The 13,472-nt window shown below is 37.0% G+C and overlaps 1 protein-coding gene across 19 annotated transcripts in view; it reads right to left on the minus strand.

Moving 5' to 3' along the window:
* Positions 1-2,597: 2,597 nt before the first annotated feature.
* The window catches only part of MBNL1 (muscleblind like splicing regulator 1), a 197,002-nt gene continuing 186,127 nt past the window's right edge, over positions 2,598-13,472 (minus strand). For 14 of the 19 annotated variants that reach the window (XM_040636651.1, XM_040636666.1, XM_040636655.1 and 11 more), the window contains 4 exons: positions 12,797-12,832; positions 12,017-12,111; positions 8,981-9,055; positions 2,598-6,035 (listed from right to left, as the gene is read on the minus strand). In XM_040636651.1, coding sequence (XP_040492585.1) covers positions 8,999-9,055; positions 12,017-12,111; positions 12,797-12,832 — 188 coding nt within the window. In that variant the 3' untranslated portion in view covers positions 2,598-6,035; positions 8,981-8,998. Of the gene's footprint in view, positions 6,036-8,980; positions 9,056-9,246; positions 10,318-12,016; positions 12,112-12,796; positions 12,833-13,472 lie in introns of those variants that run through there. The other 5 variants (XM_008706983.2, XM_040636658.1, XM_040636660.1 and 2 more) reach the window with 4 other exon arrangements.

Below are 13,472 nucleotides of genomic sequence, written 5' to 3' on the forward strand. Positions count from 1 at the left end.
CCCCCCCCCCCCCCCCCCCCCATTTAAGCCGGCTGGCCACTGAGCTCTTCCAAGTTCCAAGGTCAGGGATTCCACATCCATGACTCTGCCAAGAGGCAAATGGCACTGAGAGTGTCAGTTAGAATTTACATAACAATCTGGTGGCTTCCAACCACCATGAATAAACCTCTTGGTTTGTTACCTGCTGAAAAAGAAATTCTACTCTTCGTCATTATGAAACCAATTAGGGAGAAAGAAACTGATCACTTCTGATTCAGTAAGTCATTTCTGAGAGACCTTATCAGGTCACTAATAGTGACAGATTTTATCTGTGTTCTAACCTGCCACTGCTATTTTTTCCTAAAATGGTAAATTCAGGGGCAGGCTATATTTTGTTCTGTTTCCCAACATTTAATTAGCAAAAGAAAAAAAATACGTGAACAAAGGAAAAACTCATGCAACAAAAAGGGAGAGAACCCGGGGTCAAATTCTTCAGAAGACACAAAGGGGTTGGCCCTGGGTTTGGTGGCCTGGGACTCTTGGCAGGGGTAGGGGTAAGACAGGGCAGCTGAGGGTGACAAGTGTCGAGGGCAAGTGCAGACGACTTTGAGGAAGCATGGCAGTAGGGCTTGGGACAAGGAAAGTTTTCGAGCCCCAGGCCCAGCTCAGTCCAGTCCGGGCACACATCTGGATTTTGTTCTGGGGTTCAGAGCACACACGGCCCTGCGAGAAACCTGCAGTCCAACTCCCAAGAAGTTTGGAGGGGAAGATGCGGCCCAGCGTGGCCTCACACAGCCACAGTCTGAAGGAAGCTGCAGATTTACCACCACCTCAAGTGCTGCTGGGGCCAAGACCCTTTCTAGGGATGATGGCAAGAATGATGAGCTTGAGGCTGGGCCAATGCCAGCTAATGGCACAGGGCCACTGTCAAGCCATTTCAGTGAGGCCCAATGTTGTTCTGACAGATCAAGAGAACTTAAAACAAATTGCTTGACATTTAATCAGTTTCACATTTTTGGACCTCTCTGTGTTGTCAGTTAATACAGCGGTAGCCTTTACACATTTAAAGCAGACACCTTCTAGGCTTTCAACAGTTTCCAAATCCTTGAGTAGTATTACAACACACTATTTTCTCCAAATAAGAGTACCTCAAGTACTAAAGTGACTGCCTCAGACTCATTAGAGAATGGAGTAAAAGCAAGCAGAAAAATCACAAAATCTTGGGGCTGAGTGTCCCACAGGTTTGCTTACCTGTTAAGTGACGATTTCCTGCGGGAAGGAAGCTACTGAACGAAGTGTGCCTCAGTGACAGTATAGATTGCTACATGTCACTGACCTCCAGGGTAATTCCAAAGTGTAAACTCTGTGCGTGTCAAGGGTCCGTAATGAAAGAACAGCTCTAGCAAATGATTTTTGCTCCCCAGATAAAGAAGAAACTGTAAGGACGGCTAAGAGGGTTCCATCCTGTGAGCTGAGGACCCCTAGTGGTCGCCGTAGTAATAGCTCCTTCTGAGCAGTAAGCGTTGCCTGGAAAATGAATACCTGAAACACCATTTTTCTGTTGTAATTAATAAAATAAAGCATCACTTAAAGTACTGAAAATGTTACAATGGCTGTTCATTTTACATTTCATTTACATTTCTTTTTCAATTAAAAGATACCCAAAATACTTTGACTAATTGGAGAGAGTCAGATGTTTCGATGTTACTTGAGATTACAAACTCCTGCTTTAGATACTCATCTCCAGGACAGATACTCTATTTTTGATAAGTGGCACCCCAGAGAGTCCACTGACAGTAACAGAGATGTTCTATAGAACTCAAACAGTAACAGAATTATATTAATTATAAATAAGATACTTACTTTCGTTGCAGTAAGTTTTAGGAAAAACTGCACTGATCTGCAAAAGAGAATTTGCAGCCTTTAGCCAAACATGAAGTGGCAGTCGCATAAAACAGCACTAAAGGAACAAATGAGCAAATTTCTTCACGTGGGAACTTGGCTTTTACTGGCTATCAGTGGAATTTGCAAAATGCAAAGCTTTATGGGATACCAGATCCTCACTTCAACCACATTTTCAATTCATTGTTTAAAAACTTGACACACACACACACACACACACACACACACACACACACACACACACAGAGTTACAGCATGGCCTGGCTCAGCTCTATCTGTGTAACCTCCTTTATCCCTCTGAATCAATCAGTATTTCATTATCGACGTATTCTAGATTGCCTCATTTTCAGTGTTAGTCTTCTGGGGAAGTCAGACAAATATAATTTAATAGAAAGACAAGTGCTCTGGAATTGATCAGAGAGAATTTTTCCTCCTTACGGTTTCCCTCCCCTACACTCAAAATAATATCAGACAGTACTTAAAGTGTCAGGGGAGGGGAGGGCAAGATTTTTCAGAAACTACTGGGCAACACGTCTTGATTCAGATTCTCACTCCCTGTACCAAAGGATAGTTAGTGAGAAAAACAGCGAACGCCTTCCTCATGATCGGTTAAAACCAGATGATGAATTTTCATATCAATATGTTCCTAAAGACAGACAGGCACGAATGCTTGAAACGCGCAAAAATAATTTACTCTTCAGTCTCAGATACACAAATATACTTAAGAAAGAGAAGTTTTATTAGGGCAATTTCACTTTATTTTTCCATACAGCAAAGTCAACTACTGCAGTAATAATAAAATAAGCATAAAACAAATTGCAGCCCAAGACAAAATACATAATTTTAAGCAACTACAAGCAGAAAGTAAGTTGTGATTACATAATAGTAAAACCAAGCACATCTGTCCTTTCAGCAGATGAAAGCGGGAGGGTTGCTGATTAGTGCAACGTGATAACCAGCTGGAGTGAAGGCTGGATACACGAGTTCATTAAACAAGTGCCCATGATCACATTTGCTTTTTTTGAGTGCTTCTGAGTTGAAAATTAAAACCGTGAAATTTGAACTGCATTTTATTTTTTCACCTGCTGAAAGAACAGGATCCTACGGCAATTAAAAAACAATCACATAACAACTATAGCTACGGTGTGCTGTTTGGTTTGCCTGTTTATGGTTTAAATTTTGTGAAAGTCAATACTTGTTTTGAAGATTTTTTTTTCTTTTTTTTTGTGAACAATAAACCACTGAAATTGGCAGAAACTGATTTGTATAATATATGTCCTTAGTATAGTTCTTTCTCTCTTGTTTTTTTTTTTTTTCGTTGACGTTTTAAACATGCAGTAGTTTTGAAAAATGTACGGAATATTTGATCCATGATTTCACCTTAATGGCTGAAGTACCTGCTATTTTTGGTAAATGATCTTCAGGCAGATTTGGCCCAATGGAGTTTTTTGTCAGTCATGAGATCTCGGAAGGATGGCATATCTTTCCAGCTGAAAAAATCCTGGCAAACTACAAGCTGTCCACAATAAAGCAAAGCAACATGTTTGAAGGGGTATGGAGTGCTAACTCTGTGCCACTTTTGCAAGCAATTTTGCTCAGTCTGTCATTTTATTCGCCTTAACAAAACTCCTTGTAATTATAGACGTTTTTATTCAAAATAAGATCTTACTATTATACATGTTTCTCTCTTTTGACTATATACAGAAGTGCAAAAAGTCAACCTTCTCTCTAGACGTTCCAACATGCTAAATTGCAGCATAATCAACCCTCACGAGTTTGCACACACGCTATAATTCTCATTACGTAAACTCTGAGTATTTGGATTATCAACAAAAAGTCCCTTGTTCTATTTATTGATTATGCAGCTTATTTATAACAAGGCCTGATATTCAGGGATTTCAAAAATATTAAACAATACTTTAACATTTGAAATGGATACAGTAGAAAATAAATTTTATTCTAATATCTAGGATCTAGATCTTCTTATAATAACTAATTACAAACAAAATAAATCATCAAAATATTACTCAATTGTCTGCCAGGATTGTTGCGATAGCAACAACTTAACTTCTTACTTAGCAATGATTATATATTTATAAGATATCCATATAAAAGATCTTTGTTCTTTTAATGAAAACTAGACAAGAACTAACAATGACTGACATTCTTACACTTTAATATTAAATCAGTAAAATATAAATCATTTAGTTAACAATAATACGAATATTCGTATGACACTACATGTAATTCAAAACTGAGTATGTTATGAAGGAAAAACTACTTTAATTTTTTTTTTGTATTTTGAAAAATTCATCGGTAAAATCTAATAAAACAATAGTCTATAAACTGAAATGGTATTCAATTGTTAATAGAAAATGAAATCTAATAAATGTAGGAAATGAAAAACTACATTTTAACAAGAAAAATAAGTAATATTCTATAATGTAACTAACTACAATAACATGTGAAGTCACCATTACTCTCTTAACATGATTGAAATTACATTGGTATGGGTTCCAACCCGTAATGTAATAATCTAAGGCTTTAATAGATGTACAGTACAATCAGTAAAATCAACACATCAGTCTTATATTAGAAAGCATCTCTCTCAAGCATAAAAACTTGCAGTAAACTTGGAAGTATGGAAAGTTCTATAACCGAACTTTCACTTCTCCCATTCCATACTATAACTACCAGTGACCTAGCCCCTACTTCAGCAATGTTTAGAACTGCTGAACAGAGCAAAAATATCCTTTACTAGCTGCAACATCCAAACCACAAAAAAGGAATTCCTTTGGATGAATCCATTCTTAAAAACTGAATGCACATCTATTTTTTTTTTAATTTTGTAAAAGGCTTTCTAAGGCTATAAGCAGTTAATCTGAACAAAACAAAACAAAACAAATCACATATAAAATTCACCCATGTACTTAACCCACCCAATTACTAGGTTAATTAAACATTTCCCATTTTCGTATTTTGGTTTATCATGCATCTGATGACAGTGCTGCTTTCTTCTTTGTTTAGAGTCACTATTTTAAACGTGACTGTGATGAAGCATTTGAGCAAATGTGAAACCATTTTTGCAAAGCATTTATAGTCTTTTGACTTTTGACAGAGCTATAAATAGAAGCAAAATAATTTCCTCAAACATTTTTTTTGTTATCGTGTCTCAGAAATGGCATATCCCTTTTGAATAACATGTTATACAGTATAGTATGCATAAATATTACACTACAATGCATTAAAATAATTTTATATATATGTCTATTATATATATCTCCAGTATGTGTGAGTTTATCTGTATCGAGAGAGTTTGTGTTGTGCTGTCTATTGTTACTGTAGAGTTAAATTGGCCATTTCTGAGACAGCTTTGGTTTCAAAAAAAAAAAGAAAAAAAAAAAAGAATGGTGCCCTTTGACTGATTAGTACTAGCAGATAAGCAACAAAATGTGGCTCTGAAAACAATAACACTGAAGAAATAATACTCTAATTTGATGTACAGTCTATGGCACTTCATGAGAATCCTTGACAACATGGTACTTAAAGCCATGATGTGCTTTAAAAGATACACAGTTGTGGTTTTGCTTGGCACATTCATCTCTGTCAGATCCCTCCCTCACCACATCTTAAAATCTATTACATTAAAAATATTACTCTTAAACAAAAATGACTGTGCATGCACGCTCTCATCTATAATGGCAATTTTAAATACAAGGTGCACCTTTGTTATTTGTAAACCTTGAAAGAAATAAACGTATTTTTAAAAAATTATATCTTGGTCTACAGACGTACCAATACATAATAGAATCATGGTTACACCATAGTCTGTCTTTTCAAGATGGCATGAATATATAGGAAACTAATTAGGTATGCATATTTTAATGCATAACTCTGTGCTAGAAAAGAAAGACAATGTTGTTCTTTTAGACAGGAATATCACCTCAGCACAAATATCAATTGAATGTACAAAGTGTATAGGCAACAGTGTGCAGTGGATTTCCATGTTGTCTTTTCTTCTGGTTAACATGCAATATGTGGATGTCTTGTGGCTGAGGGGTTTTGTGTGTGTTGCTTGACGGTATATACAATATGGCTAATGACCTCGTCCTTTACTCTAACCAAGCACACTGTCCTTTCCTCTTTAGTATGATCTACAAGGGAAAAAGAGATAATCTTTGTTAAAACAGACAATAAAGCAGTTTCCAATATATACTGAACATGAAAATTGTATTTCTTGATTTCAAGTGTAAGCACACGTACGTCATTCTATCTTCATATAAAAACAAAAAGCACTTCACAAGTACAAGTGGACCTAAATTTACATCTCTAAGAGAATAACAGGACAGGCACAGCTGAACACAATTGTGGGCTCTGCTCAAATATTACCCAATACTGAGCTAAAAGTAGAAAATATATTTGCAGAATCAAGGGGAGGAACGTAGTAGAGCTCTTTTCGAGTGCTGTCACTTGGGGGGGGGGGCAGAACTTCACCTCACTTTAATTCAGCTCTTTTACGGCTTCGTAGGTTTCAAGAGCAATGATCTGGCCCCACAAAACTAAAATCCATGCAGCAGTAAGTCCTATTAAACATGACTCACCATATCTGGGTGCTTGATCAGCACAGTATATCTCGGGAAAGAATTATACTTTAAATAAAACTTTTGGATAAATTAAAGTTTGGGATTTTCTCCCCCTAAAGCCAAGAAAAATAAAAATTCCTTATATTCCTGACAAATTAAGGTGGAAAAGATATTACAATGTACTTGTGAACTAACAGTTCTGGTTTTTACATGAACTTTGTTCTCATCAGAGGATCTTTACATACTAAAAGTATGCTTTAGAATACAATCTTGTGAATGAAAGAAGTCACCATTTTGCTACACTCAACAACCAGTTTAATTATTGCAACTACTCATGAAATTGAGCAAACATGTGATAAATAAACACAACATGAAGAGTCTAAGCTTCAGTACAGACAAACCCACTGGTTTGCTAATTGATGAACTTAAGTCCATCTGGTATCATTTTTTTTCAACCTGGATTATTGCTCAGAACTAAACATAGGTACATATATACATTCCAAACATACCCAACTGACTACAAAAGCTTGAAGTAGATCTTTTTTAAAACATGTCAAAAGGAGAACTTTTCTTCCAAACCTACACACTACAAAGTAATGTGCTTATTCAAAAATGTGGCTCTTGTTCAGGATAATTTATTATCAGATTATTGGGAAAGCTTAGGAAGTAGACAAAGATCACGTTCAATGATTTAATTCATGATTGCAGCATGGCTTTCGTAGTACTTCTCGGATTGCTCTCAAATTTTGTCTATTCTCTTCTCCTGCATGGGCTCAACCTTTGTCTGGTTATTGCTGTGGATTGTTATCACAAGGGGCCCAGAACTGGTTCTCCGCCACCATCTCTTCACTCAACACACTGTCCCTTCTTCTGATAGGCCCTCACTCCTCCAACCATCATTGCCCCAATTCACGTATTTTCTGACTCTGCTGAAAAAAGTGGCTCCTTCATCTTTGCTCCAAGAGAAATTTGTTCAAACCTCTCTTATTTGAATATAGTGTGCTGAAATTTACATCTTTATCTCATTGTTCATCTTTATCTCATTGACATGGTAGCACATAGTAACACATAGCAGCACGAGAAACTCGTTTGTAAATGTGTGCATTAACAGATACGGGAAGGGAAGCAACAAAGAAGGATCACCCATCTTATTACCATGGATTCGGTTTTAAACGCAGTGGCTCTTTTTAAGAATAAAAAATATTCCGAACAGATGTGATAGCTTGAATGAATGCATTCTGAATAAAGCAGATAATCTAAGGATGAAAAATGGCCACCTTTCACAAGTATCTAAGTCGATGGGTTTGAAGGAAAAATCACAAGGCTTTCAAATTATTTTTGAGCAATGGCAACATTTTCAGAATTATGCAGTCCTCTAAGGCGACTACTGTGAAGTACCTAAACTTCATTTGGATAAACAGATGTGTGTGTACGCACAGACGGCAGTGCTTGTATATGTCCATCTAAAGTCCAACTCTTGGGCTCCTAGGGGGCTCAGTTGGTTAAGCGTCTGCCTTCGACTCAGGTCATGATCCCAGGGTTCTGGGATCGAGTCCCGCACCGGGCTCCCTGCTTAGCGGGAGCCTGCTTCTCCCTCTCCCTCTGCTCCTCTCTGCCCCTGCTTGGGCTCTCTCTCTCTCAAATAAATAAATAAAATCTTAAAAAAAAAAAAAAGTGCCTGACTCTTTACATTCAAATAGCCCTGTGTGTGTGATGAAGCATGGGGCAAAATGGACACATGCTTTTGTTCAGGATTTAGCAAAAAATTTAAAAAATATTTTTAAAAAATGCCGACCTACATGCACCAGGGCTCAGCAAACTACTACCTGGGAGCCAAACCGGACCTGCTGCCTAGTTTTGTAAATAAAGTTCTGTTGGGACAGAGCCACACCCTTTCATTTCCATACATCTCTGGCGGCTCTCAGGCTACAGGGGCAGAGCTGAGGAGTGGCAACAAGAAGCCATATGGCCTGTACAGCCACAAATATTTACTCCCTGGGCTTTTCAGAAAAAGTTTGCCAACCCCTGATCGATACCATCTATTTAGTTTTAAGTCATATTTTTTTTCTTCATGCTTATGTTTATTTCTAATAAAAATAACAATCTAATAAACAAAATTTATTTTCCCTAAGTATTACACATATTTAAGTGATATTAACATATTACAAACATGTATAATAAAATTCCTTATAACCCATTTAAGATAAAAACGTGAGACCTTCCTTTTTCCACAAAAACAAAACCTTCAGTACTGAAACATATGCTGCGATGTAAGTACATTCATTCAACTGAGCTGTGTTTAATTTGTCTGTACCTTCTACAGACAGAACTGTGCCAGTCACTAGGCAGGTGTTCAATAAGCATCTGCTGATACTGAATTTAAAAAAAGAATAAAAATAAAATATATAAATATTTTCTCTGAAATTTTGCAAATTTCTCTGAAGTGCATCAAACGAAGGTTATCTTAAAAAACCACTACAAATAAATACACACTATATATGACATAATGAACTTACTGTTTAGTGATGAAAATTCTACATCTGGGTTACATACTTGTGGCTAGTCAGATGTTCGGCAGATATTATGGGTATCTAGCAAATAAAAAATTATCTGATGAATGATCCATGCAAGCCAGCCAACAACCAAGAGATGAAAACATTTTAATATTAAATTTTTTTAAAAGAAGTGAAATTCAGCTGTGAGGTGACAGTCCTTATCTGGCCAACATAACAGTAAGTTAATGTAAACTTAACGTCAAGGTAGCAACTCATTGTTTAAAATCTTCGTGTTAAATACTGTTCTATAAATGTTATCAGTTTTTAGGAAGAGAAGTAAAACTATCAAAAATTCATGCACAGCAGTCATTGAAAGAAGCCCTTTTTGTTGGCCTACACACACATACCTGTGGTTTCTCTTATGCAGTCATCCAGAAATCAAAGTAGGAAATGCCCTGCCTACTTTTGTGCAACCAGTTTCTAACATTTTTTGTTCAACTTATGGATTCTAGCCTTTTTTTTTTTTTTCAAATTAAAAATACCAGTTAAGAGTTTTAAAGGAGTACTTCAAAGGAACCAGATAGGAGCCTAGGTTCATTTCAGAACCTATTTCTGAATCCTGATTGCACAATTTATTGTATTATAAATGGGCATGAGAATTAAAAACCTTGAGAGAAGATATAATAAGAAATCAATCTAGAGGTGCCCTATCGCAATGGTCCCCAAAGCAATGAACTTTCAGTTTGTAGCCTGATTCTCCTCCAACCCAGAACTGGGGCCGCTAGCCTGGGAGCAGGCAGCACGGTAGCGTGAGATAATCAGAGGACTGAAAGCACGGGTTCTAACCCTAAGTGGATCCATTTCTTGGCTGTGTAACCTTGAGCCAAGCGCTTAATTACTCTATGGTTAAAAGCTTCTTATATAAAATGGCACTAATCCCATCTCGGCAGGGCTGATGGGAGCAGAGCAAAATCGCGTCCATGAAGGCATTTCGTTGTTGCTGTTTCAATTTAGATGTCCTAGACTAATGCAACATATCACAATCTGCAGTCTGGAGTGTAAATTAATATGTCTCTATTTTATTTCCATTTCTCAGCTGACATCTTTACACAATTTTACAGCATTGGCAAATGGCACGAAAATGTGCTCCAAGCATAATGAAGCTTCTCATACCATTTTTCCTGCTGCTGCAGGACAGGATGTTGCACCCAACAGTGTAGAAGCATCAAGGATGGGGCTGTCGAAACATACCAAGGACCTTCAACACCAATCGATGCAGATGAAGGGCCAGCTATGAACTTCTGCACGCATGCAGGCTGCATTTTGTGGTATCAGCTATTTCCAGCATTGCTAATATACTGTAGGCATATACATATGGATGTATATGTAGATATAATATATGTGTGTATATATATATCCATTTCCCTTTGCTTCCTTTTGGTTGTAAAACAGTACGAAGACCCAAGATTATGCATGAAATGGTCACAGCACAATGCAAAAAGTAAAGTGTCCCCTACAAACCCAGGTGGCCCAGGGCATGTTGGAATTCGCTTTGCTATAGTTCCGCTTACACCAGCAATTCTGTTGTCATACGTGGTAAACGCACACAGCTCAGCATCGTCGACTCGCACCATAAATGGATCACGTGGAATCCATTAAGAAATTTCTGCCATAGATTACTTACTAACATGCCACATATGCACAATCTAGTATTCTTGTAAATGAGTCTGATGTGTTAGCATAAATCCAGGGCTATTTTGACAAGCTTCAGAAAAACTAATGATTCTTTGCCAAGAACTGTTTAAAGCTTGTCTGAAACTTTAAAATACATCCATTTTGGCATGCTGCTTTTGAAAGTTTTTAATGGCTGCACTAATAGCTTACGGTTCTTCAACAGGACGTGGTGTCCTGTAGAGAGCAGGGTGCCTACTTCTAGCAGCAGTAACTACAAATTCAGATGGTACTTAATTGGCCTTCTCTGCCCAAGGGGCCACATGTTGATTCCCATCTGGTACTGGTTCCTTTGTTTCATTTGGCTACATTTAACCATAGTCTGTGGGTTATCTGAAACTTGATTTGGCTTTAAATTTTTTCACACGGTATTAACTGTACCGAACTTTGCTTTTGTAACAAACACACCTATACGTTAAAGCCAAAACGTACTTCACCTAAGTTTGACTTTGATTCAATCGTTGTTTTCTAGAGCACAATTTAAATAGGATCAGAGAATGCTGGCTGAACCAATGTCAATTTTTACACTTTAAATATTTTAATAATCGTTTTCTTTTAAATAGTCGTTCTTAGACGTCATAAAATTCAAATTTCTGAAGCAGATCCCACTTACTTATGAGTAAACTATGAAACTATTACTCCAGAAACTTGTATGGGACACAGAATGCCTCAGTTTACCATCTTTGCTGTCTTTTTTTCCTTCGTAACTCTCTAAAATCTATGCTGGGTAATTATAGAAACAAGAGCACATAGGATTTTTTGTTTTTGTGTTTGTCTTTCCTTGAAAGCAGAGAATCAAAACTTGGACGCCAATTTATTTTGAATATACAATCTCCTTATAAACAAAACCGTCATGAATTTATAACAAACTCTACTTACAAGACTGGTCATTTGTGGCATATATAACATGTTTAAACATTTTACTTTTTATTAAAAATTTAGGCAAGAACTAAGAAATAGTATATACCAAATGTTTATAATAAACACCTAAAATCAGCTGCATTTTTGACTGGTCAAAATACCTGCACAATTGAGACCCAGTGAGAATTGCTTGTGTAAATATCATTTTAGTAGCTTTAGAAATGGAGCCGCGACAACTTTGGAGCACTTATAAATGGCATAAAAGCATTCTGCTGCTCATCATAGAGAGAATGTGTAGGCCAACAAGAGGTATCTTTGAAACCCCATGCTATTAAAGCACCCACTACAGCCCTCACGTACACGCAATTCCCACTGACCTCAATGGGAAATCCACGTGCGTAAGGGCTGTTGGATCAAGCCCTATTAGAGTTGGTTTTTAAGAAACAAAGCTGTAAATTAGCAAACCTGGTTGGCTGTGGCTGTTGCAGCGAAGGGAACACTTGTGGCAGATGTTGTTGCTGCGGACACAGTGGCTGGCGTAGCACCGTGCACCATGGGAACTTTCGGAGGGAAAATCATATAAGCAAACATACAGAAGAGTGTAGCAATATGGAAACCATGGCAACATGGAGGAGATAATTGGGCATGGTATTTATCACAGCAATAAGCCATGTGACGGGACATCATCACCAGCGAGTGACATGCAATCACAGCGCAAAGCAGGACAACATTCCAAGGAGAGAAGGGGAAGGGGGATGAAAGAGAAAAAAAAGGGGAAAAAAAGCTTGTTACCATCAAATCAAGAAAATTGACACAACAGGCTTAATTTGCTACGTCAAAAACAAGAATTTTATATAGTGTTCATAGACATTCAAAAATCTACGTCAAAATACAGGTATTTACTTCATTTGTACAGTTATCTGTTTGAATGAACGTATTTTTTCTTATTCATTATTATAAAAATACACAATATATTACTTTTATGATATAGATTTTTTTTTTTACACACCAGAACTCATAGTCCAATCAAAATCCACCAAAGGTGACTAAAGGAAACTTGTGTGTAAAGAAAACATTTATGTGAGTCCATGTCAATTAAATAGAAAATGGCATTTAATTGACAGGTGTTAGTAAAAGGGAAATGGACTTGCCCAATAGGTATAAGTTAAACTTAGCAGTGGATTTTGAGGGGCTGTGAGGTGCACCATAGGTTTAAGATAATCAAGAAACAAAGCTGGCACCTACCAACACTTGTAGCGGGTGTCATGCACAATATTGAGCCTGCCCATCATGCATTGCAACAGGAAGGTGGATTTGAAAAGGGAAAAGAATTAAAACATCCCATCACACGTGTAATTAGGAAATTCATTTGAACAAAGAAGAAAAATTGTTATTATGGGAACAGTGGCATGTAACTGTCAGCACAATCAAATCATACAATAGCACAGTGATCAATTAGAACTAGTCTCGAGTGAAGAATAAAAGCCAGTTTAACTGTGTGCTGGTACACTTTGTTTCTCCTAACTGCTGCCTATAAATAAAAGTATTTTGGGAGAAGTTTGAACTTGCTTCATTCTTTTAAAAATCATATTGTAATTTGTTTTGTGTTAGTCTGGTTACTAGCCATCTGGCGGCTTTGCTATTTCTGACTTTAACATATGACTGTATTAACATTTTCTTTATATTGCGCACATGTTAAATAATTAGAGAAATTATGTATTATTAAAATGCTAGATAATCCAATGCACAAAACTGGCTTGACAATGTAATAGAACCAAAACATTCATTTCCATTCCCTTGGTTTTATTTCCCTGTTCATTGTCGCAGCAACATCACAGACATGGAAGGGGTGGCGATCATCCATCCGTACAGGAATTTTATTTGGAGGGATACCAAGCAATAAATTATGCATAAAAAGAGA

Source organism: Ursus maritimus, unplaced genomic scaffold (assembly GCF_017311325.1).
Source record: "Ursus maritimus isolate PB19 unplaced genomic scaffold, ASM1731132v1 scaffold_20, whole genome shotgun sequence".
Taxonomy (NCBI): Eukaryota; Metazoa; Chordata; class Mammalia; order Carnivora; family Ursidae; genus Ursus; species Ursus maritimus.